General features: G+C 39.0%; 1 protein-coding gene across 2 annotated transcripts in view; it reads left to right on the forward strand.

The window, feature by feature from the left end:
- The window catches only part of CDH2 (cadherin 2), a 119901-nt gene that overhangs the window by 77102 nt on the left and 20076 nt on the right, over positions 1-22723 (forward strand). For both annotated transcript variants that reach the window (XM_037381061.1, XM_037381062.1), the window contains exons 3-14: positions 2828-3054; positions 4857-5003; positions 5982-6137; positions 7898-8042; positions 9079-9251; positions 13794-13931; positions 14294-14479; positions 16335-16591; positions 18004-18146; positions 19393-19626; positions 19999-20232; positions 21879-22018. In XM_037381061.1, the coding sequence (XP_037236958.1) occupies positions 2828-3054; positions 4857-5003; positions 5982-6137; positions 7898-8042; positions 9079-9251; positions 13794-13931; positions 14294-14479; positions 16335-16591; positions 18004-18146; positions 19393-19626; positions 19999-20232; positions 21879-22018 (2180 nt within the window). The remainder of the gene's footprint in view (positions 1-2827; positions 3055-4856; positions 5004-5981; positions 6138-7897; positions 8043-9078; positions 9252-13793; positions 13932-14293; positions 14480-16334; positions 16592-18003; positions 18147-19392; positions 19627-19998; positions 20233-21878; positions 22019-22723) is intronic.

Below are 22723 nucleotides of genomic sequence, written 5' to 3' on the forward strand. Positions count from 1 at the left end.
TTCATTGAATTTCATAATATACAGTTGCCTGGAGGAGGAATATCAATGAAGTGGCTAGCAGGGTGGGGGTTTTTGGCTACAGGAGTCTATATGTAAGAAGATGGGGGGGGGGGGAATCCTCTTTATGAATTTGCATATATTTAAAATTAATATATTACATTACTGTGCCATAGTGGGAAATAATTTTTCATAAAATATTGTGATATCTTAGTCTTTTGGACTGTACTAATTTTAAAATTCACATTTTTGAAAAACAGTAATGATCAAAGTTTAGATTAATATTCATTCTTTTTCCCACTCTCTGCTTTTCAGAAGTATGTCTGAGTAGAGTCAGAGGTGAATCTGGCTTGCTCTTTGTCGTTTCAGTCAAGACACTCTTTTGAAGAGCAGATTCTGAGAGCAGCTGTAGCTGAGATGTGAGGTCACCAGAAGCTCAGAACTATGGGTTATATTGCTGCGTGGTTTTTTTCCTTAGTCTCTTAATGTGAACTGTTTCTAGCTGAGAGTTTTGTTTGTGAACAGACATGACGCTTGGAAGAGGACCAGCCTTCTCCATGCCTGGGGTATGGGTGGTCCTCGCCTCTGAACCCAAGCACGAGCAGCACTGTTTGGTAGTCTAGTCACTAAGTTCCTAAATCATTAGATGTAGTGGCTTCTGAGTAAACTGTTCTTGGACACCTCTTTATTTTTGTGCTAAACAATACAGAATGTCCAGATCTGAAGGCCCACTAATCAGAATTACAGAAGTAGGACTGTGGCAATGATTTCTGCGTGCTGTCATTGTTTTAACTGATACTTTTATATCCTTGGCTGAGAATTGTACATTTTCTCAGTTGGCTGTTGCATTCCAGCATACCTCGTGCATGGTAAGCTGACTCAAACTGCAAGCCTTGGTGTTGAAGTGTGGGAGATCGCTGGGATGATCAACATCTGGAAGCTGGATCTTTTGTCAGTTTTCTCCTCTCATGTGAACAGCAAACCAGAGGTTCTGCTACCTTCTCCGTATCTTGCAGACCTGTAGTCTGCAGATCCATAGGAAAGGAAGTCAGTTGTACTTTATGGAGCGGGTAGGATGGACTCAAGGAGCAACAGGGATTGCCTAGAGTATAATGTATATGAAAACACAAGAGCCTAATATTTATTGGCATTTCAGTGAAGCACTCTCTCACTGTTAATGAGGAAGATCTGAGGCAACATCTTACAAGGAGGACTACAGGAGGAGCCCTAGTGGTGAGGCTTCAGCCTTTTACCTGGGCAGATTTGCTCTTCCTGGGTTTAGAACTCTGTGGACATGTCACGCTCATCTCCCCAAGGTGAGGCTGGTGTTTTATGGAGGGAGACCTTCAGACTCTGCAAGCTGTCTGGAAAGAGCAGTATCCCTGCCCAGCCCAGCAAGATCAGTATTAAGATTGAATTGACATTTTATCATTCATTTGGAGGAGTGCTGTGCTTTGTATCATTTTTGTACATGTTGGACCCTTTTAAAGTACAATCTTTTCTGTCAGGAGAGGGAAAATGGGGGACTCTGGATAACTGAAAGGGGTGCAGTAAGGAAACAAATTCTATATGTCATCTGAACAGCAGCTCAGTCCTTGAAGTTCAAATACAGAAAGGTACAATTCTTCTCAGTACCTTCCTGGAAACAGTGCGTTAGAGAAGAGAGCACATGATGCATGACATTTAGTAGTGATTTTTCTTGAAAAGGGACCTTTAGGTTTTGAAGCTAAATAGTTTGTGCATGGTTTAGCACAATATAAAAAGTCCAATAACTGAAATGAGGCATAAAGCCTCATTTCATCTTCACCTTCACTATGTGCATTTCAGCACAACCTTCATAATGATGTTTTGCACTTCTATTGCCCATACAATCAAAATATTTCATAATGCTTTGGAAACATTAAAGAATGGTCATTGGCTATAAAAGCACGCTGGTTTTTTTGGTTTTTGGGGTTTTTTTTTACCTACTGTTATTTGCAGTAACCCAGAAGATAAGTGGTAGTGAAAGCAATTGGGTAAAGAAAGCAGCAACCTGTTTTCAGTTCTCTTGTGCACCTCACATCATTATCTATAAAGCTGTTTTTACTGACTTCTTGTTTCAATGTGTATCTTTCCAACAGGACAAAAGGAGGAAGCGGGGGGGGTGTGTGTGTGTGAGGAATTAGACTAGATTAATGGACTTGTGTGTTACTTGAAACAGCTTCTAACAAACCCAAAAAGTGAAGTCTTTAACTTAGATTTGCTCTGTGAAGTAAGTTTTTATTGCTTCCTCTGTCTTGTAGATGGTGGATGAGGAAACTGAAGCCCTTAGCTTGTAAGTGACCTACCTGAGATGATAGAGCTGAGTTGCAGGCTGAGCTGGGCACAGAAATTAATCTCTTAACAGACTTGTGGGTTTCTGCCTGACCCTGGTTGGCAGAGAAGGCGCTAGAAGCACAGTTGTGTTTGCAATTATGGTTGCAGTGTAATTAAATTTGTTTTTAATGAATTGACTTGACTGGATCTTTCTGAGGCTTGAGATGCAGCTGTTCCACTGGAAACCGACTGAAACATAGTGTAGGATGTGGATGGAAATAGTTTTCTTGCTGGGGTGGGGCAGGTCTCTGGGAGGGAGGCAGTATATCTAGGGTTAAAACCTTTGCTTTGAAGGATATCACTGTTATGTGGACTGACCCCTAAAGTACACATCTTGTTGCTGCTATTACCACATGCAATTATGAGTTAAGTCTTTCTGCTTTTGAATATTTGTTCTTAATGCATTTTATGTCACACTGAGTTCAAGTGGGCTGTTTTTTCATTTTTTGCTATTCATTTTCTGTCTGTTCTACAGTGAGATTTCAAAGCTGTGACGGAAACAAAAAAATACTCTTTGGAAGCAGTGAACCAGAAGATTTCAGAGTAGGTGAAGATGGTGTGGTCTATGCAGAGCGAAGCTTTCAACTTTCAGCAGAGCCCACAGAGTTCATCGTGTCTGCTCAAGACAAGGAAACTCAGGAAGAATGGCAAATGAGAGTGAAGCTAACCCCTGAACCAGCCTTTGCAGGGCCTTCAGAAAAGGTAAAACAACTAAATTCAGCTGGTATAAAAATGTATCTCTGCAAGCAGGCCTAAAAATAGGGATTAGATTCTGTCTGTCGTGCACATCTCCATGAGGCAGTTTATGAATGGACACCTAGTGCATGCGAAGATGGAGCTTTAGAAGAACTGCACAGTCTGGTGTTCTGTAGCTTTGCTAAGGTGTGGAAAGACATGCCTTAAGTATATAGGATTCATTTATGTTGGAGCGTTTTGTTTGTGTAGTTTGAGATTTATACCTGAATTTTAAGTCGGACACAGTCATTTCTTTATTTTAAATTGCCTGAAAGTATTACAGTATTTATTCAAGCAGTTAAATATAACCACAAAATAAACAAATCTGTGCTAGAATGCATCAGTCACGTTTATTAGATGGGAGCTATAGATTCACAGCAGTAGTAGGAAAGCATTTCTGGCAGGGAATATTGGCTTTGTCTTGTCCCTTCATAATCAAATTGGAGACTGTAAATTATTCATGAATCCAGCACTGCTTGGTAAGGAAGATAGTCTCCCTCTGCTGGAAGCTGCCATAGAACAAACCATGTACTACAACAAAAATCAGACCTAGCAATATACAAATAACAATGCATTTTCTTTAGGAAAACGGTATTGGGTCTACTACCTTTTTCTGGTATATTACTTGCTGCCTGCTGTTTCTTACCTTCTCTTGTGAAGTGCTTGGTTTACAAGTAAAGAACAAAATTTATTCATAGATTAACATACCCGTAATAGGTACATTAATGAGTATAATGTCCAAATAGACAGTGTGGTTATGCAAGACCCATTTCCTGAGAACAATTGGAGACCAGAACTGTGTAAACCTGTTTTTTGTTTGTTTACTTGATGATCGTTTTAAATCTGTTAAGCCATGTTTTTAACAAAGGAAATCTTGTCATTTTGTCTGTAAAAGTCTTAATAAAAGAGCAGATGCTTAGATATACCAGGGCATGCCCTGTGCTTTATAAACATCCAGTTCAGGCAGCTTTACCATCAACAGAATGTAGAGTAGTGGAATCTGGCCTTCAGCTGGGCATCTGTTTTTACTCGGTGGCATATATGATTAGATTTAAAAAAAAAAAAAAAAAAAGTTTTTGTTTTAAAAGATTTGGAAAACATTTTTGTTGCCCTGTCTCCACCCTTAAGCAAGTGCTAGATGTGTGCTGGCATCCAAAGGGTGAATGACTGCAGATCTAGAAGGGAATAGGAAAGGAATGTTGACACCCAGCAGAGATTAATACCCAATGTGTAAAGTGGGTCATCTACTGCATCCATCATGGCTGACATAGGTTTAAAATAATTACAGCATTAATTCTATGGGATTTAATAGGGTCATAAATATTTGAGACATTCCTTACCAGTATGTATTAAACTTCTCTTGGAACTCAAATTATATTTTAGCACACCCAGATCTAAATTTAATGTACAGTAGCACATTACCTGAACTGAAGTTCTAGCTAATGAGAAATACATAAAGGCATAGTATTAAATTCTGCAAAATATTAACCACTTTTCAGAAAGTGCAGTATAGCTTACACAGTAGTGCCATGGTGTAAATGGTTTATAATTCCATTTTTTCCTCAAACTAGAATAAGAAAAAAAGAAAAGGAGTTCTTAAACTGGTTTTTATCATACCGCACTGTGAATGCAAATCAAACAGGTCTGTGAACACAGAGGAAGGACAGCCTTTCAGTCAATTATGTAATTGTATCTGAGCTACTTTGTAATGCCTACTATTAATTCTCCTTCTAACATGTGCTTAATCCTGTATCTTGTACCTGGGAAAGGACCAAAAGAAAATTGAAGACATCATATTTCCATGGCAACAACACAAGCACAACAGCCCTCTGAAGAGGCAGAAGAGAGACTGGGTTATTCCTCCAATCAACCTACCAGAAAATTCCAGAGGACCTTTTCCTCAGGAATTAGTTAGGGTAAGGAAGTTAATAGAAATACGGTTTCAGCGTCCCTTGAAGAGCTCTTCAAGAGATTTTGTATAAATGATGTCTTGTTCATTGTCCAAACATTTCATCAGTCTTTTGGGCTGGCTTCTGTTGTTACCTCTGCATAGCAGGCTTGGCTGCATGTACTAGGTTTTTTTAAGTTGTCGCTGTGCTCCTGCACTGGTGGAAGGTGACCTTGGTTCAGGTGGTAGGCACTGTGTGGGGGTGAGCAGTAGAAGTGCACCAAGAGGCTGAGGGAAACAGGTTCTGATGGGCTGAAGACACCAGCTATTCCACAGGGCTCTGCAGCACAGGTGTGGCCGTTGCCAGGAGCCCTGTGCAGGAGAGGGCTTCCAACTATGGTACTGGTTGGTCATTCATGATCAGTTTGTTGAAACTTGGTAGAGCATTAGCCCAAGTTGATAGGATGTGGGTTTGCTCTGTTCTGTTGATGTGCACGCTGGTGGCTCCTCACAGATGCACAGCCCTTTAATTTTTCCCTTGGAAGATGAGACCAAAGTTCAGCCTTACAAAACCAGGGAGTTTCTAAAGGGCTACTGCCAGTAGCAGAAGGCAGTCTGTAGCTTTGGTCTGGGAAGATACAGGAGGGAAGAAAACAAAACAGACTTTATTTCCTGTGTAGTTTTATGATAGTATATGTTTTCTCTAAGATCTAAACAATTCTGTTTAGGTTCAGAATACTTACTTGATTTGGTTTAATACAATTCATCCTATTATGAGAAATAAGCAGGGAAACGTTTATGTTCCTGAAAATTCATTGACCAGCTTTCTGACAAAGACTGCAACCGAAAAATTCAAGCTTCATACTAACTTTATGCTATTTCCAGAATAATTATTTTTATAAATTTAGCCTGAAGGTGAAAAAAGAAGCTGCAGCTTGTCTTGGCAGCAGTCTCATCCACCGGTTATTTGTAGCTAATGTAAACATTGTCTTGTTTGAACACATAGATTAGGTCTGATCGTGATAAAAGCCTCTCGCTACGGTACAGTGTGACTGGCCCAGGAGCTGACCAACCTCCAACAGGCATCTTCATCATCAACCCCATCTCAGGACAGCTGTCTGTGACAAAGCCTTTAGACCGGGAGCAGATTGCTTCTTTTCATGTAAGACTTTAATTTACCATAAATCAGATTATCAAATTGAAGATTAACGTCTGCTTCAAACATGACTTGAGCAGCCGACATTTAGTTTTCTGTGAGATATGGTTTGAAGAGTTTGTAGCAGATTTGTATTTATTGTACTTAATAAGGCTAACTCTTACTATGTTTAAGCAGCTTAGATACATTAACATACGTAAACAGTGATTAAGTGTATTTAGATAAAGTAATTTTAAAAGATCAAAATATTGATATTGTAGCTTATATTTCAAATACAGGCCATTGATCACAGTCTCCATGGTATTGTATATTTTTCAAAAGTTTACTTTTAATTCAGCAATTTAAATTAGGATGTGACTGCTATTAGAATTGCAGCAGCTGTGATTTGAGAAATGGATGGGAAGAATAACCTACCAATTTTCATTTTCAGGGGCAAATCTAAGCATTTTAATGGAATTGTAAATTAGGTCTGTCATCTTATGAAAATGATATTCTTTGCTCTAAAGAAATTGACAAAGTAGACCACAGATTCCAGTAGCAGTGGAAAACGAAGGTTTGAAGGAAGGGGGAGACCAGGCTGTGGCCTAAAGTTGTCTCTGCTTTTAAGAGACCACACTGAAATCATTACAGAAGTCACCCAGCTCCTAGAGAGAGTTACCAGCATGACGTGGATTAAAAACTTAAACCTGTGCTCCAGGAAGCCCTTCGAGTGCTGCCCCTGAACAGAGGATGCAGCAGGAGGTGTCTGGGGTCGGCAAGGGGAATGGTTCTCACATGAGAACAGCAGCTCTGGCATCCATAAGATTTTTACTGAATTTGGCATTGGCAATTCAAGATTTACTGACTTAGGAATTTGCATTTACACAAGTCATTTCCAGAGTAGTGAGTTAATAATGCCTTCTTACTCCTTTCTAGTAGGTTTGTAGCTAGAAGATACATATGTGTTTGTATACATATATATATATATATGCATGCATACATACTGGACTTCAGCAGGACTGCTACAGGAGAAAGTTGCTCTTTTGCCTCACAGTTTGTGGGCTCTGGCCTGGATACATAGGTTTACATATTCAGAAAATACTGTATTCCTTTATTTTTGGCTGTCCCAATTCAAGATGATTTAGGTAAACCTGACAGTCAAAGGTAGTTACTCAGCCCTTTTTGACAATCAAGGCATTAAATTTAAGTGTCTCAGTATCTTTGAAACTCAGTCCATAAACTTTAGCTTAATTTTAGCCTGGAATTTCAGTGTGTTTACTGACTGATTTATCACAAGGCTTACCTTGGTGTTCAGGTAACACAAATGTGTTCTATATGCTTTCTATTCTATACGCATTCATGTCTACTCAATATACACAGTATCAGTCAAGAATTTTTGAAAGTCATGTCAGTGTTCATTCCCTGTGGATTACTAATAAATTGATAGCTGTTTAAAATATATCTGCATACTTTTAGAGTCTGTTTTCTAATTGTCATTATTAAAAACAGAATTATAAAAGACAGTAGGCATTGGTGTTAAATCAAAATTACATGATCTAAAATAATTTTCAGCAAATCAAACTAGTAACTCCTGTAACTTAGAAGAGTTTAGAAGTCTGAACAGCAGTTCCATTAGCAACCTGAAAACTTAAAAGATGTGTATGAAGGAGCAATGGCAGATCACAAAATGCATTGAGCTAAAAATGTCTGGCCTGAAATGTCCTATTATTGTATCTATTTGTGCCTGTACATTGTGCAAATTCTAATACTTCCAACAATTTTTGCAGCTGAGAGCACACGCAGTGGATGTAAATGGAAACCAGGTGGAAAATCCTATTGACATCGTTATTAATGTCATTGATATGAATGACAATAGACCTGAATTCTTACACCAAGTTTGGAATGGGACAGTCCCTGAAGGATCAAAGCCAGGTAATAAATGGCCTTTCAAAATGGGGGGGGGAGGGGGAAGGGAGGTACACAATATCATTTTCAAGGTGATGAAGGGGGGTGCCTTTGGACCTTTTATTACTTTCAAAGGTGACTTTAATGTGATGAGCAATATCTCAGATACTATCTTACTATTCCACCTTATTTTTAATTCACCTTTTAGCATGCTGAGATTAGTTTTCAAAAGAAGAAAGGTTTATGTACATAAACTAAAGCAGAGAAGGCTTTAAGAATATGACTCTTCGGTTCCTGTTTTTGAAAATCTGTATGTTACAGTTCTTACAGCTATGTTCATGATAGCCATTAGCTAGCAGGTCAGGGTATAAGAGACTTCCGAAATACCACCAGATCCAGTTCTGAATCTCATGGACTTTGAAAATACTGGGATTTGAAATCAAACAGTTTTATCTGAATTCTCAAGAAAACCCTAATTGTTGTTCACATCTCATTAAAATTCTGATCAGCTCAGACTGAAGTTTGCACTATGACTGAAACCACTCTCCTAATTCTCAGTAGTGGAAATTGCATTTGTTAGTAAGGTTAGCACAAGAAATGCATTTTCTCACTTTGCAATGTTGACTTGGCATTTGAGATGGGTCTCGAAGACCTTTGAAAGAGTATCATTTACACTGATTTTCAGTCACTATCAGTGTGTGCAGCAATTCTGAACATTAAGTATATTTCCTTTGGCCCAATTAATAACATTTTTATCTAAACGTGAGAAGCTTTGTTGTTACAGGAATGTTATTTATGGCAGAATTGTGGGATTTCATTGTTTATGGAGCTTCTTCAGTTATAAGCGAATTGATACTTTATAAACAGAAAGTATTTTTATCTCCTCTTATGTATTTTAATTACTCTGTTGGTGATTCTTGGGTTTAACTAGTTTGTTTTAAATAAGAGAAGGAATGTGCGGAGTTTACCAAAAGAAATATATGCTTTGACCATTGCTTCTAAGTGATCTTGTGTAATCTGAGTAAATTGTTTATATAATATCAATTATTTATCCTGCTGCTAGGAACCTACGTGATGACTGTTACTGCCATTGATGCTGATGATCCTAATGCACAGAATGGGATGCTGAGATACAGAATCTTGTCACAGGCCCCAAGCAGCCCCTCTCCAAACATGTTTACAATCAACAATGAGACTGGTGACATTATCACTGTAGCAGCTGGCCTTGACAGAGAGGTACGGAAGGTCTTGATCCTGTAGTCTGCGTTGTACTTAATATTGTGAAGATGCATGTTTTTTGCTGGTGACTTGCAAAAATATTTCTCCCCCTCCCCGGTCTGAACTTTCCCGCTTTCTTCACCCTGTTGGCACTGGTCATTGTCCTAGGCCCAGAATATAAAAACCTTCAGAAGAGGAAATTAGGATAGGGATGAAAACTGGACCCACACATTCTGGATGTGTAATCACTCCTGGTTCTGTGGGATCATGGAAAAGATCTTGTCTCATAAGCCTGCTTGCTCTTAAGGAACACGTACACACTGAAGCAGAGCAGTGCATATAAGGAGTTCAGGTGCTTGACCTGGGTGCTGAGGTGGAAGGTGTTCATCAGCTTCGGCCCTTTCCTCTTGCTGAGCTCCGTGGACAAAGAATAAATGGAAAATGGGATCGGCTATAAGTTTTATTTATTTTGGAAGGTCCAGGAGAATGTCTGTGCTCCCTCTGGTCCTTTTCCTTGCTTTTCATAGAGAGCTGGTAAATATCTGAAATCTGGATGCTGTGTTGCTAAATTTACAGTAATCCCCTGATTTGAATTTTGCTTAATAAAATAAACCAAGAAAAATATTACCAATTTTAAAATTTGAAAAACATGTTTCTATAGATGCCTCTTAATAAGTAATAAACCAGTTAGTATTAGAAACCGCACAGATAGAGATTTGTCTTGAGGCATGGACACACATACAAAACCTTTTTTTAAAAACAGTAATTATAAAAAATACTGTCTGACTGTTAGTAATTCCCTGCTACATGCTCGGTAAGTCCCATTCTGTCTAGAGAGTCTTTCACTATGCCCACCACTGAGAGAGAAGGTGCCAGATCCCCTGCTTTGGTTCACACATCTGTGAGGTGGAAATATAAATATTTCCCTCCAAACTCCAGATCTGTCACATGGACTAACTGTGCTTTTGAACCACTTGAAAACTTAACAAGAGACAAGCATTGTTTTATAAACAAACTGTAAAATCCAAACAAATCTTTTTTTCAACACATCTTGTTTCAACTTCTGTTTTACTAACCTCGTTTTAGCTCATTAAATCTGAAGGTTTTTTTAAACTAGATTTGCTGTTTGGCTTTTAGCTCGTTGCTTATGCTTATTTAAAACAGAGAACAAAAATACTTTCTGATGCTCTGGGTTGGCTATTAATATTCTGATCCATTTCAGTTTGAAAGGGGCAACCAGAAGATTTGAAAAGCTAAACAGACTGTTGGATATTGCAATTAATTTTTGAAGTTTTATTAATGTTCATTCTATTTAAGTTGGTTTAGAGGAGAATGGATTTCAGGAAAGGAAAACCCTGAACTTTACAGTATTGCCTTATTAAATTAAAAGAATGATGGGCAGCTTTGCCCTTGTTTTTAAAATCCCCTGACCATCTTTGACAGCTGAACTTTCAGAAGGACATAGTGATAACTCTTGAGTTTTATTACTTAGTGACTAGCTGTACCAGAGTGATTTAACTCAGAAGAAACCAGCTGTCTGTGGAGCTTAGACTCTTGCATGAACAGTTGGAGAAGCTATGTCATTTGCCATCAGTTTTCCTGATGGATCACTGTACTGATACCCAAATGAGTATTTATAAACATTTCTTGCACATGTTGAATATTAATGATTAATGTTAAATCATTCAAATATTAAATGTGACTAATATGAGATAAAATGGTTTCCTTCCGAAGCCATTGCTTTGCTTCCTTCATTTCCTGCGTCATTTTGTGGGAGTCAATTATATTAAAACCACCAGGAGTCTAGAAAGCCAGATCTGAATTGAGCAGGTCTTCTGACAGGGGGTGGGGGAGTGCCTTGTTGCACAAGGTTACTTGTCCACGAACCTTAGCTGAACTACCCACTTCTGCCATTCTGCCTTTTCTCTAAGTCTTAACTGTCTTTGTAAAGCCTAGTTAGGCACATGAGATACTAGACACAATTTCAAATTCTTAAATTATGTGATACGTTATTTATAGGCGCATAAGTGTTGTAGGCATTAAAAAAAAAAAAAAAAAACTGGTTCCTCTGATAGCATTCCTCATCTGCTAGTATTTTATGTTAACAATGCATTATCTGTGCTAATGTGCACAGGAGAAGAGTTGCTTAGGTAAGGGGACTCAGCTAAAGGCAGAAGAAATCTTTCACTTGCTATCCCAAAAGATGCTGTTTCATGAGATCCAGCTGTTCTTATTTCTTCCACTATTGCGGTGGAATTCACTTTAGCATTGAAACATCTGCCTTACTGCTGGAGGTGCCAAAGAAGTTAGGCAGGGTACTTAAATTTACACACTGACATTCCTCCCTCACATGAGGTTAATTCAGTGAAGTGCTCTTTTATTTGGCCTGTTTTGAAGTGGAAAGATGTGACCTGATGAGAGGTCTGTGTTCTTTCTTGAAGCTGCCAGTTTGGTTTTGGATGTGTTGCTGCAAAGTCTCTGTGCAGGCTGCTGACACGCTCCACAGCATATCCCTGGCTGCTTCTCAGCCCACAGTAAAAAGAGGAGAGCCACCTCCCCCAGTTTCTTCTCCGTGCTTGGAAAGTTGTGTGCTTGTTGATTTCTGAAATTTCATTCCCAGCAATTGATCTTCTGTGTGTGAGTGCTGGGAAGGGAGAAGAGGAAACACACATAAACAAATATACACTGTCTTTTGGGGCATTTGGGGGGGAAGTTTCTAGTGCACTACTTTTGGAATTAAATAAGAAGATTGTACAGAAGTCGAGTCTCCATGTAATAATAATAATAATAATGGAGTTTCCTTAATGAAATTTGCTTCTTGGGATCAATGTGTTAAGACCCAGATGAATCAGAAGCACCTGTGATTTCAATAACGTAGAATCATCTGGCTGCAAGATTTGTTTCCATACTGCTCTAGATTTTATTGCTTCACAATAAGTAAAGTATATTTTTTTTCCTGGATGAAAGTGGTAAAAGTATTTCTTTGATTCTCTTGTGGCTGCTTCTCTTGTTGTTGTCAAGAAGGAAACCTTTAGGATTTTTATTTAAGCCTTCTGAAGGTCACTTAGCAAGTGTGTTTTCCAAGCCAGAATTCATATACATATTTATGCATTATGAAACATATATCCTGCATCTCTGTATAAATAATACTCGTCTTGCTTTTTTAAGGAACCATGTGGTGTATGTGCAGTAATACACATTTGGGGTGTTATAAGGGTTCCTTTGTGAAAGAGGACATGGGCATAAATAAGTTTCAGTGGGAGTCAAAGATTTATGCAGCTTAGTTTAAAAACTTTTTTTATTCAATAGCTCATATTTGCTGCTTGGAAGTGTGCATAACCATTAGATCTTTAATGTATGTTGTAGTGTCTGGCCAGAATTTGAAAGGAAGTTAGATACTGCCAGTGGGATTGACCTTGCTTATTTTTTGTACCGATACCCATAGCGGTTTTTTGTAAACTGTTTATGTGAGAAGTTATCTGTCATACACCCTAGTCTTTAAGTAGTGGGAGAAAATAAGGTACCAAGTGGGGAAAAAATACAAATGCTTTTCTTTAAGTATTTTTATTTTGCCAGAAGGTTTTTGCTGTTGTTAGTAAACCATTCATGGAAGTGGCATTTCAAAGTAATAGCAACTCCTTATGTTTGTGCAGTTTCTTTTGGAAAGAACTGAATAGCACATAGCACTCTCCAAGCTAGGAAACCGAGCTGCTGTATGGAAAAGGATGCACAATATTTGCATTTCATAGTGGAAACTGTCAGCGAGTTAAAATCAACTTCTCGGCAACTCCACACAGAAAACATCCTTCTATGTTATTATTTTTTTTTTAATACAACCTTCTCGACTTTGCTTTAAACAGCAAACCTGTTTGAGGTCAGGCCTGCACTGGGCAGTCCCAGCCCCGCTGCCGCCTGGCTCAGAGGGCCATTAGCTGCCGCACATGGGGCGGGGGGGCAGCGGCGGCCATCTTCGGCCAGGGCATTTAACGCTTAAGGCAATAGCCCATGTGGTTGTGCCTTCCCCCTTTCTGCCGGTGCCCTTCCTCCTCTCTGTTGGCCTAGACATCTTTGGTTTCCATAGCAATTGCAAGAAGCTGTAACAGCAGTTTTATGCTTGGGCTTGGCTGAAACAGAGCCCTGGCAGCTGCAGCCGTTTGGCCAACAAACTTACCTTGGCTCGTCCTGCTAACGGCTTTTGAGGACTCACCCGGTTTCAGTATATGCTGCGTCCCGGTTTTTAGCCCATTTGAAAAGTGTTGTTAAATCTGTGATAATAGCATTAATTGTATAAAGTGGTTTTGGCTTTTTGAGAGTAGGACACAGGCAATCTGTCCTCATGTTGGTGAAAAAAATCAGGCAGTAGTTCAGTTTAGCTAGATGCAACCTGGTGCTATATTCCTGTGGCACAAACTTTGCTCCTTTCTTTCTGGGTGATGTTAACTAGAATAAACAGTGTGATAGGCTCCACTGCTTAGTGAAGTGCAATTTTGGGAACACCTGCTGTCCTATGGTAATGTTAGTTTTGTCTAAAACTTATGTCGATGTCACTTTGTGTTTTAGAAAGTACAACAATATACACTAATAATTCAAGCTACGGACATGGAAGGAAACCCAACATATGGTCTTTCAAACACAGCAACTGCTGTCATCACTGTGACAGATGTCAATGACAATCCCCCAGAGTTCACTGCCATGACTGTAAGTACAGGGTGGGAGTAACTGAAGGATGTGCGTATTTGTAACCGTTCCCCACTTTTCTCATTATATTCACAGACAGTAAATATTTATTGCTTATTAAATAGTGTACTGGCAGGCAGAATTGAAATACGTGCAGAATATATATCCCTTAGATACAGTATTCTGCTTAGGCCAAAAGGCAGAAGCTGACAAGTGAATCAAGCCATCGGTTTTCTGGGTGGCCTCAGGTAAACCTCATTAGATGAATTGTCAGAGCTGCAGTGAAGGGAGATATGCTCCCTAACATTGATGAATGTTCAGTATGGTGTGGCTCTTGTGTGCTTCTGCAGCTGAGGTGTAAAATGTTTTCTTGGGTTTTGCAGTTCTATGGGGAAGTACCGGAAAACAGGGTGGATGTGATTGTAGCAAATCTGACGGTAACGGATAAAGATCAGCCCCACACACCTGCTTGGAATGCGATGTACCGAATGACCGGTGGAGACCCGACAGGTCGATTTACCATCCTGACCGATCCCAATAGTAATGATGGGCTGGTGACTGTTGTGAAGGTAAGAGATGCTTGCACTTCAGGGAATTAAGCAGAGATGGAATAAGTGGGGAGAACACTGAGGGGGAGAAATGTGAACTCCTGAGGCCAGCATGATTCTGGGAGGAAAGTTAAATGGATGGGCACCGTCTTACGAAAGTTAGCCATCCACCTCTTAGAGCATTTCCCTGCTTGCACTATCAGTAGTATTCCAACTGATTGATTTTAAAAATCAGGCTAGGTAGTTGAAAATGACAGATTTTGAAGCTGTATTTGCCAAAAGATAGGAATTAGTCTGTGAAAAAACATTTGCTTAGTATTTGCTGCTAGTATAAAGAAACAGCTTACAGCCTCCTGGCCTCCATTAGTCGTCATGCTTGTTGTCTGCATTTTTTATGTCAACATGTTCCCATTAAGGAACAGATACAGGCAGCTGTGGCACAATCAGAGAGGAAGAAGTGATAGGTGGGAGGCCACTTGTACAAGAGGCTTTTAAGGACTGGCTATTTTTAAAACCTCATTTAAATACCTTTTATGGAATAACCTGCCTGTCTTCATTCTCTACCCAGCACAGCTCTGTGTTGAGAGGTGACTTATTTCAAGTGATAATAACAATGTGATTCTATAATTAAACCTGCCAGGCAGTAGCCACCTTTCCTCATGGCCCTCTGATAAAGTGTCTCATCTCTGAGTTGGCCTGTTCTGGTTTTGGCTGATCCACTTACAAAGTCAGCCATGAGATGCCAGTGTTCCCATTTGGAAATTAAAACATTCACCTTTTTTTTTTTTTTTTTCTTCATGTTTTTCCTCTCCCCCTCCCCCTTTAAATCTTCTCATTATCTAGCTGACAAAAAGATACAGTCTTTGTACAGCTATAGTGGTAATTCACACTGGGGTTTTTTTTAAGAACTGCCTCTGTTTTATAACTACACTTCCCCAGAGGTACCAATTGTTATATTGCAGTCTTCCAGCAAGAATTACGTGTCTGTGCTTTGTAGCACTCCTTTAAGCACCCAGACATGGGAAGAGTTGGAAGCCTGCCAACAGTTTTTATTGGCAGTGCGATGAGTTGATCTGTCAACCTGTAATGAAGATTGGATTGTCTCTTGTCACTGACTGCATACTGTCACCTGCCAAGTGCCCCTGTAAGGTACAGGGTTCCTTCAAGCCTAGAATCAGTGTGAGTAGTACAGTGCATAGTACAAAGGCGAATCAGGGCTTGGGGAATGCCTCACTGCTGTGCAGCATGACAGAGGAACTCTAGCCTCGAACTGTTTTTACTCCTTAAATTGGACTTCTGGCTCAGTGAGGAAGTTTCCAAACTGAAGGTTGTCTGGACTGTGTAGATCGGAGCTGTAGGTATTCCAAAAGCAGGATTAGCTGGGATCACAAAGAGACTTTCTAGTGAAACATTAAGGGCCTGGGAATCTCTGATCCTATGGGGCTAGGTATGGTCATGATCTTGTTCAAAGGAAACGTTCATCCTCATAAGAGAGAGAAGGCAGGGTTCTCTCCCCAGCAGAGCTCCTCAGGAGGCACGTCTGCACAAAGCTGGAAGCTTCTACATAATTTTCTGATGTAACTACTTGTTTCCTCAGTTAGCTGTGATGGCAGTACCACAGTAAGTTAAATCCAAGAATGACAAGGTTTCTAGTTGGTTCTGACTTCAAAACTGCTGCTTCTGCTGCTAAGCAAAACCCCAACCCAGTGTCATGTTGAGATACTACATTTATTGGGCTCTCTTTAGTCTCTGTGGTCATTTCTGAGAAAAACAGTACAAGTAATGTTTAAAAATGTTCTTTAAAGTAAAAACATTATTGTGTATCCATCACTAGTGTGAGTAAATGTTAACACTTCCTGCTCTTTGCTTTTCCCAGCCTATCGACTTCGAGACCAACAGGATGTTTGTACTTACTGTAGCTGCGGAAAATCAAGTGCCTTTGGCTAAGGGGATTCAGCATCCTCCTCAGTCAACAGCAACTGTGTCCATTACGGTCATTGATGTGAACGAGAGTCCGTATTTTGTTCCAAACCCTAAGCTTGTACGTCAAGAAGAAGGGCTACTTGCTGGTAGTATGTTGACAACTTTCACTGCTCAGGACCCAGATCGTTACATGCAGCAAACCTCTCTAAGGTCTATATAAACATTTTACAGTTGTTTAACAGTTAAAATGCAGTATCTGTGTTATAGAATGGGTGGAGAGCAAAGAGACTGCATATGAAATGACTTCATTTACCATAGCACACAGCTATACCAATACCTCCTATGTGCAGTGCTCTCTGAAGGGATTTTTGGCTGTAGAGAAGGTGACCTGACCAGCATCTGTAGATCTGTAAACTGGGTCATCTTCTAATGCTAAGTCCCGCTTCGTCAAGGCAGAATGCAGTTATGCATCTGTGTTAAAGTATACATGACATCCTGACATACTCAGTCAGAGCAGACACATGCTTGTGTGAAATAAGATCATTTGCAATTTAAACTAACCAGTAATTCTGACATGGCAGCTGAACCACATCAGATTGTAGACCAAATCTGAAGGGTTTTCTTCTCATTTATTCTCCAGCAATGCCAAGTGCTGCTGTAGTCTATGTGTGAACTCTTGTACTGATAGCTATGATCATAATTGGATCATGATTTGTCCAATGTCTGAAACTATGGTAAATGAGAAAAGTTAAGAGAATAAAACATTGAAATCTTAAAGCATGCTTTCTCATACCTCATTCAAAACATGGTAATTCGCTGCAAAGCTAAGGCACAGCAACGGCCAGGACTCACGTTCCTTGCTTACCCAACAGCTTTTGTAACTCATGTAGAGGAAATTCCAGAACTTACCTTCCAAAACCAAGGTTCTTACAGATTTTTTTCCTCTTAATTTTTGTATACTGTTGCTGATATTTTGCTCGTTTCTGGACATAACCATCATAGACATGATAGCATTAGAACTTAAGGATATATGCATTTTTAATGACCTAAGATAGCTTGCACTTGATTAATGTCAGAGGGTGAATTTATCAGATAGAAGGATGGTTTTGGAAGACGCTCCTCTTTCAAATTAATATGAGACATGCAGTACAACCAGGGTCTCTAAAAAATTTACTTTAAGTGATACTGGAAAGCACTAGAATATTGCGAGTTAGTGCTACTCTTAACACTGCTTATCCCTCTCTCCTGCTCTCAGCACTCTGGTAAGCTAAAAGGTAGTATGAACAGCTCTGCAGGTATAGAACAAGCGAGGGGGATCCTGAAATGAATATTTTAATTGAGTGTGAGTATGAATATCACATAGTTCATGGTAATTGTGTGATTTCCTCCAGTTACATGATAACTTACATGGGAGGGCACTTCAAGCATCTAAACATAGGACTGGTTTTTTAATGTGTATTTTCAAGAATTTTAGCAAAAAAGCTTAATAAACGGAAATCTGGGAAATACTGTCTTCAAATTCCAAAAATATGTTCAGAATACAAATTAAAATAGTAATTCTGTCTTTGTTGTTAATATTCATGTTGGCAGACAAATAACACAACTTGTGATCAAATACACAGGTACTCAAAACTTTCAGATCCTGCAAACTGGCTGAAAATTGACCCTGTTAATGGACAAATAACTACTACAGCTGTTTTGGACAGAGAGTCAATATATGTGCAAAACAATATGTATAATGCAACGTTTCTAGCTTCTGATAATGGTGTGTATCAACATTATATGTTTTTTTAAAAAAGCTTTCTTCTGTGTGATTGAATGACATTCAATTTTACTGGGACAGAAAGCAATAAATATATGCTTAGAATACATCCAGTTGGAAGTCTGTATTAGTATCAGACTTTGTATATTTCCCAGCTACTTGAGGAAATGGGCTGAACAGTAATTCTATAAGTTTGGGGAAAGGCACTAGCTTAGTTACATTAATCAAGTTTATAGAAAACTGAAAAAAACCTGCACAGGAGTGCAGTAGGCTGAGTGAATGCACAGCACAGGTTAACTTTACAGGGAGTAACTTGTTGGGGTAGGGGTATTGTATTTTTCCACATTCAGGTTACAGAAGTGCAGAAGGGAAAGTGTCTTTTCATTATCAGTTTGTTAATGATAATTAAGAGTCTCTGCTCAGATATGAGTCTTGATTTCTGCTGGAGTGCTGTACTATTCATAGCTGATACCACAAAGATGGACAAGTGCAGTTACGAACGTTCTTGGATTAGAGGGAAAAACTGAAACACTGAGGCTGTTTACCTTGGAGAGGAGGCAAATTGTAAAATTTTGCATACTGATGCAGTATAACAAATCTAGATCAACTATTTCTATCTGTTTGACTCTTTTGAAGGAAAAAAAATTCAAATGGAACTGGAAGATTACTGGGGGCGTGTGTAGAATGAGAACCATTGCTAATTATACTGAGAAATTCAGTGCCACATGTTCACATAAATGTGTGACTTTTGTAAGGTTTACGGAAGCATCACACATTTGATATGGATAGCAAGAATGTCTAGAAGTAGCATGCTGAAAGTTAGTATTAGAAAGAATTTAAATAGCACACTTGTGGTAAAGAGTGATCATAAATATTCAAAGTTACAAAAAAATTTCTCCAGAGGAAAAACTATCCCAATTTTGCACGTTTTTCTTTGAGGCACTTGACATGGATTGTCTCTGGAGATGAACTGGCTGGCTGATCAATAAAGTGGTTGAGTCCCTGACCCATAGATCTACAGTTATTTGCTGAAGCTTGCTGAGTAGGGCAAGTTTTTTTCTGAGGGCAGGTTACATAAGAATACGCGTGTTAAGCAGGAGCAGTGACAGTGTTAGATTGGCTTGGTAAAGACAGAATCCCCAAACTGGGGTGAACCATCTGTACATGGTAATTGAAAAGTTTTGGTATAGCTTCATTTAAGTAATTTTGCAATTGGAAACAGGTTCAATGCTGGTTTCTTTTCTTTAAGGAATTCCTCCGATGAGTGGAACTGGCACACTTCAGATATACCTGCTGGACATCAATGATAATGCTCCCCAAGTGAATCCAAAAGAAGCCACAACTTGTGAAACGCTACAGCCTAATGCGATTAACATCACTGCTATAGACCCTGACATAGACCCAAATGCAGGCCCGTTTGCCTTTGAGCTCCCTGACACACCTGCTAGCATTAAAAGGAATTGGACAATTGTTCGAATTAGTGGTAATTAACAATATAGAAATCTTAATAATTTTAAAGAAACTTTTGCATATGCTTTTCTGTATCTTAGTAATTTTAAAGAAACTATTGCATATGCTTTTCTGTATTTTACTTCGGTGTTATTTTGCAACGCACATGAATTTGCCTAATATGAACAGGAAAGCACCTTAGTGTATGTCCTCCAAAGAACAAGGAATTTTAAGAAAGAAAAGATGTTCACAGTAATGAAGAAGTCTGTTATCATGAGTGTCATCTAGTGGGTTGAACAATAAGTTAACACAGAGCTCAAAGATGAGCTGTTTTTGCCAGTGCTATTTTAAACATGAGGATGAGCAGTGTGTTACTTTTTAACAAGCGCCTTATTTTCACACACAGGTGATCACGCCCAGCTCTCTTTAAGGATCAGGTTCCTGGAGGCTGGTATCTATGATGTACCCATAGTAATTACAGATTCTGGAAATCCACATGCTTCTAGCACTTCTGTGCTGAAAGTGAAAGTTTGCCAATGTGACATAAACGGAGACTGCACTGATGTTGACCGGATCGTTGGCGCAGGGCTGGGCACTGGTGCCATCATTGCAATTCTGCTTTGTATCATCATCTTGCTCAGTGAGTAGATAGATCTCTTTTATTCTTGTTTTGCAAGTACCAGCTTATGTTTTAGTACCTTGACAAAGACAGGGGAGTAATTAAAGACTCAAGTCCAAGAATTGTTGCTGCTTAGTTTAATGTCTTGGACAGGTATTAATACTTTCCAACAGTAAAGGATTAGCAGTCAGCGAGACAGATCATCACTAGCACTTGTGTGACAGTCAAGACCCACAGTGGGTTTGTGAAGGAGAATTTCCATTTATGCCCGTGGGTACTTGTTAACGTTACACCAGCAAGTGACCAGGTTGGAGATGTGATTAGCCCCAGACATCTAGTTGCTCTTGTGCTGCTGGTACTCTGTGATTTGATGCCACCCGCAATGGGTAACGGTGCCTTTAAAGAGTTCTCTGTTGTTAACTGCCACTGTGCTTCAGATTCATGTAAGTAGGCTATTTGAGGATTTTGGAAAGTAATACATCACAGCCCTTCATATAAGGCACGACAAGCAGGCAGCCATGCAGAAACAGAGATGTGTACATTTAAGCACTACATAAAGCTGTGCTAGTATTTTATTTTTGTGTCAAGTGCGTTCAGTAAGGAAAATGACTGAACATCATGACTAAGTGTGTGTCCAGTGTAGTAAATTATCTGCTAGCTGTCCTACACGTTATGGTTAACGTGATTTCTGATTGTGGTGGAACACAAGGAAGGGATTAACCTGTTCAGAGTATAATGTGCACCTAGTCTACAGAGTGTACAAAATGGTGGAAAGGAGTAATTTAAATAAATAAATAAACATATTTGAGCCTGGCTAAGCCCATAGCTGTGCACAAGTACAGTACAATTATTTTCTTGATACGAGATACACTTAAAATGTTAGGTATTGAATTAACAGAGCCTTATTGAAACTGTCAAGTCCTTTAAGATATTCTTCATATATTGACATTCTAGATACAGTGGAATTTCTTTCGATGAAGATCATTGTAATTGGAAACATTCCTATTGTATCAGAAAATCATTTACTCACATTTATTCTGTTTTATTTCTCATTCTCTAAATGCCACTGTGTTTTCTTCAACCTTGATTCTTCTTACTTCTAAACATGAATCTAAACTTGGGCAACAATATGGTCTATTCTCATGGACTGCTGAGCCGTATGTCAGAATTGCCTAAGCTTGATAATGTTCCAATGTCAGAATTACTTAAACTGTATAAATTGCTATATATTCTTGGGACATAGCATTAAAAAAATAGAAATAATGTAATCTTTTAGAATTCTTGCCATGACTGTGGAGAATCCCTTCTGAATCCAGTGGTTTATGAAGTTTGGTCTTTTTTACTTCTTTTCATGACAAATTTATTTTGCAGATGTGGAATAGGTTTGTGACTTATGACCTTGAATGTGTGATTGATTTCTACAAATTGCCTGTAGTAGGTCTAGTTTAAACATCCCTTGCTTAAGCTGCCTTCTATTAAATATTTTATTAAAAAAACCCAAACAAACAAACAACAGAAAACCTCATCCAGAACAGTCAAAGCTGACCATCTTGGCACTTTTTTTTTTCTGTCCTTTTTTTAAATCTTGATGTTAAGTTTGTACAATTTTCTATGGCTGTACTTCAGAATCAAGATGTGGTTTTGTGTCTTCCTTTTTTGCAATGTAGTTTTAGTTTTAATGTTTGTGGTATGGATGAAACGCCGTGATAAAGAACGTCAGGCGAAGCAGCTCTTAATTGATCCAGAAGATGATGTGAGGGACAACATTCTGAAATACGATGAAGAAGGTGGTGGAGAAGAAGATCAGGTGAGGCATGATTAATAGATTTGCACTTCACACCGCACTTCATTTTGTTTCCATTGACACATTATGATAGGTAGTTAATTTCTGCATTAAATGCTGAAGGCAGTAAGTGATTTTTAAAAACCTGAAATATATTGTTGGTTTTTTGTATTATGTTTTTCAGTTCCAAAAATACCAATTGCTTGTCTTCCGAATAAGATGTAAAACCAGTATCTTGTCCACTTACATTCTACAGCATTCTGACCACATTCCATCTGAGTCTCTTATATTTAAATGAAAATTAACATCCAGTCTCATTGTAGTTTGAAAACCTTCTTCACCCCTTGTCTGGAATCCTGTTGTACAGAATCACCAGTACAGAGTGCCCAATATAGTCTGTTCCAAATACGACCCTTTTTCGGTGGTGGGTGAATGCCTCCCTAGATGTACGGTAATGTTGGCTATTGACAGATTGGCCACTACTGGGATTTCAGCTTGGAAAGTATTTATGTTTCAAGTAGCTGTCAGGGCACATCTGCGTTTATTCAGATACCTTTCCAGGCAGGTGCCATATGCATTTACTCTCATGTCACCTCTGGTTGAACCACTGCTTATATGTCAGAGGACTAGAAGTGATGTGTACATGCTAAGAATAGCTGCTTTTTCTCTCTCTCTCTCCAAATTAGTGAATTTCTAAGCAGTGCAACTTCCTTCCTTCAGAGGAGGTTT

This window comes from Falco rusticolus, chromosome 3 (assembly GCF_015220075.1).
Source record: "Falco rusticolus isolate bFalRus1 chromosome 3, bFalRus1.pri, whole genome shotgun sequence".
Taxonomy (NCBI): Eukaryota; Metazoa; Chordata; class Aves; order Falconiformes; family Falconidae; genus Falco; species Falco rusticolus.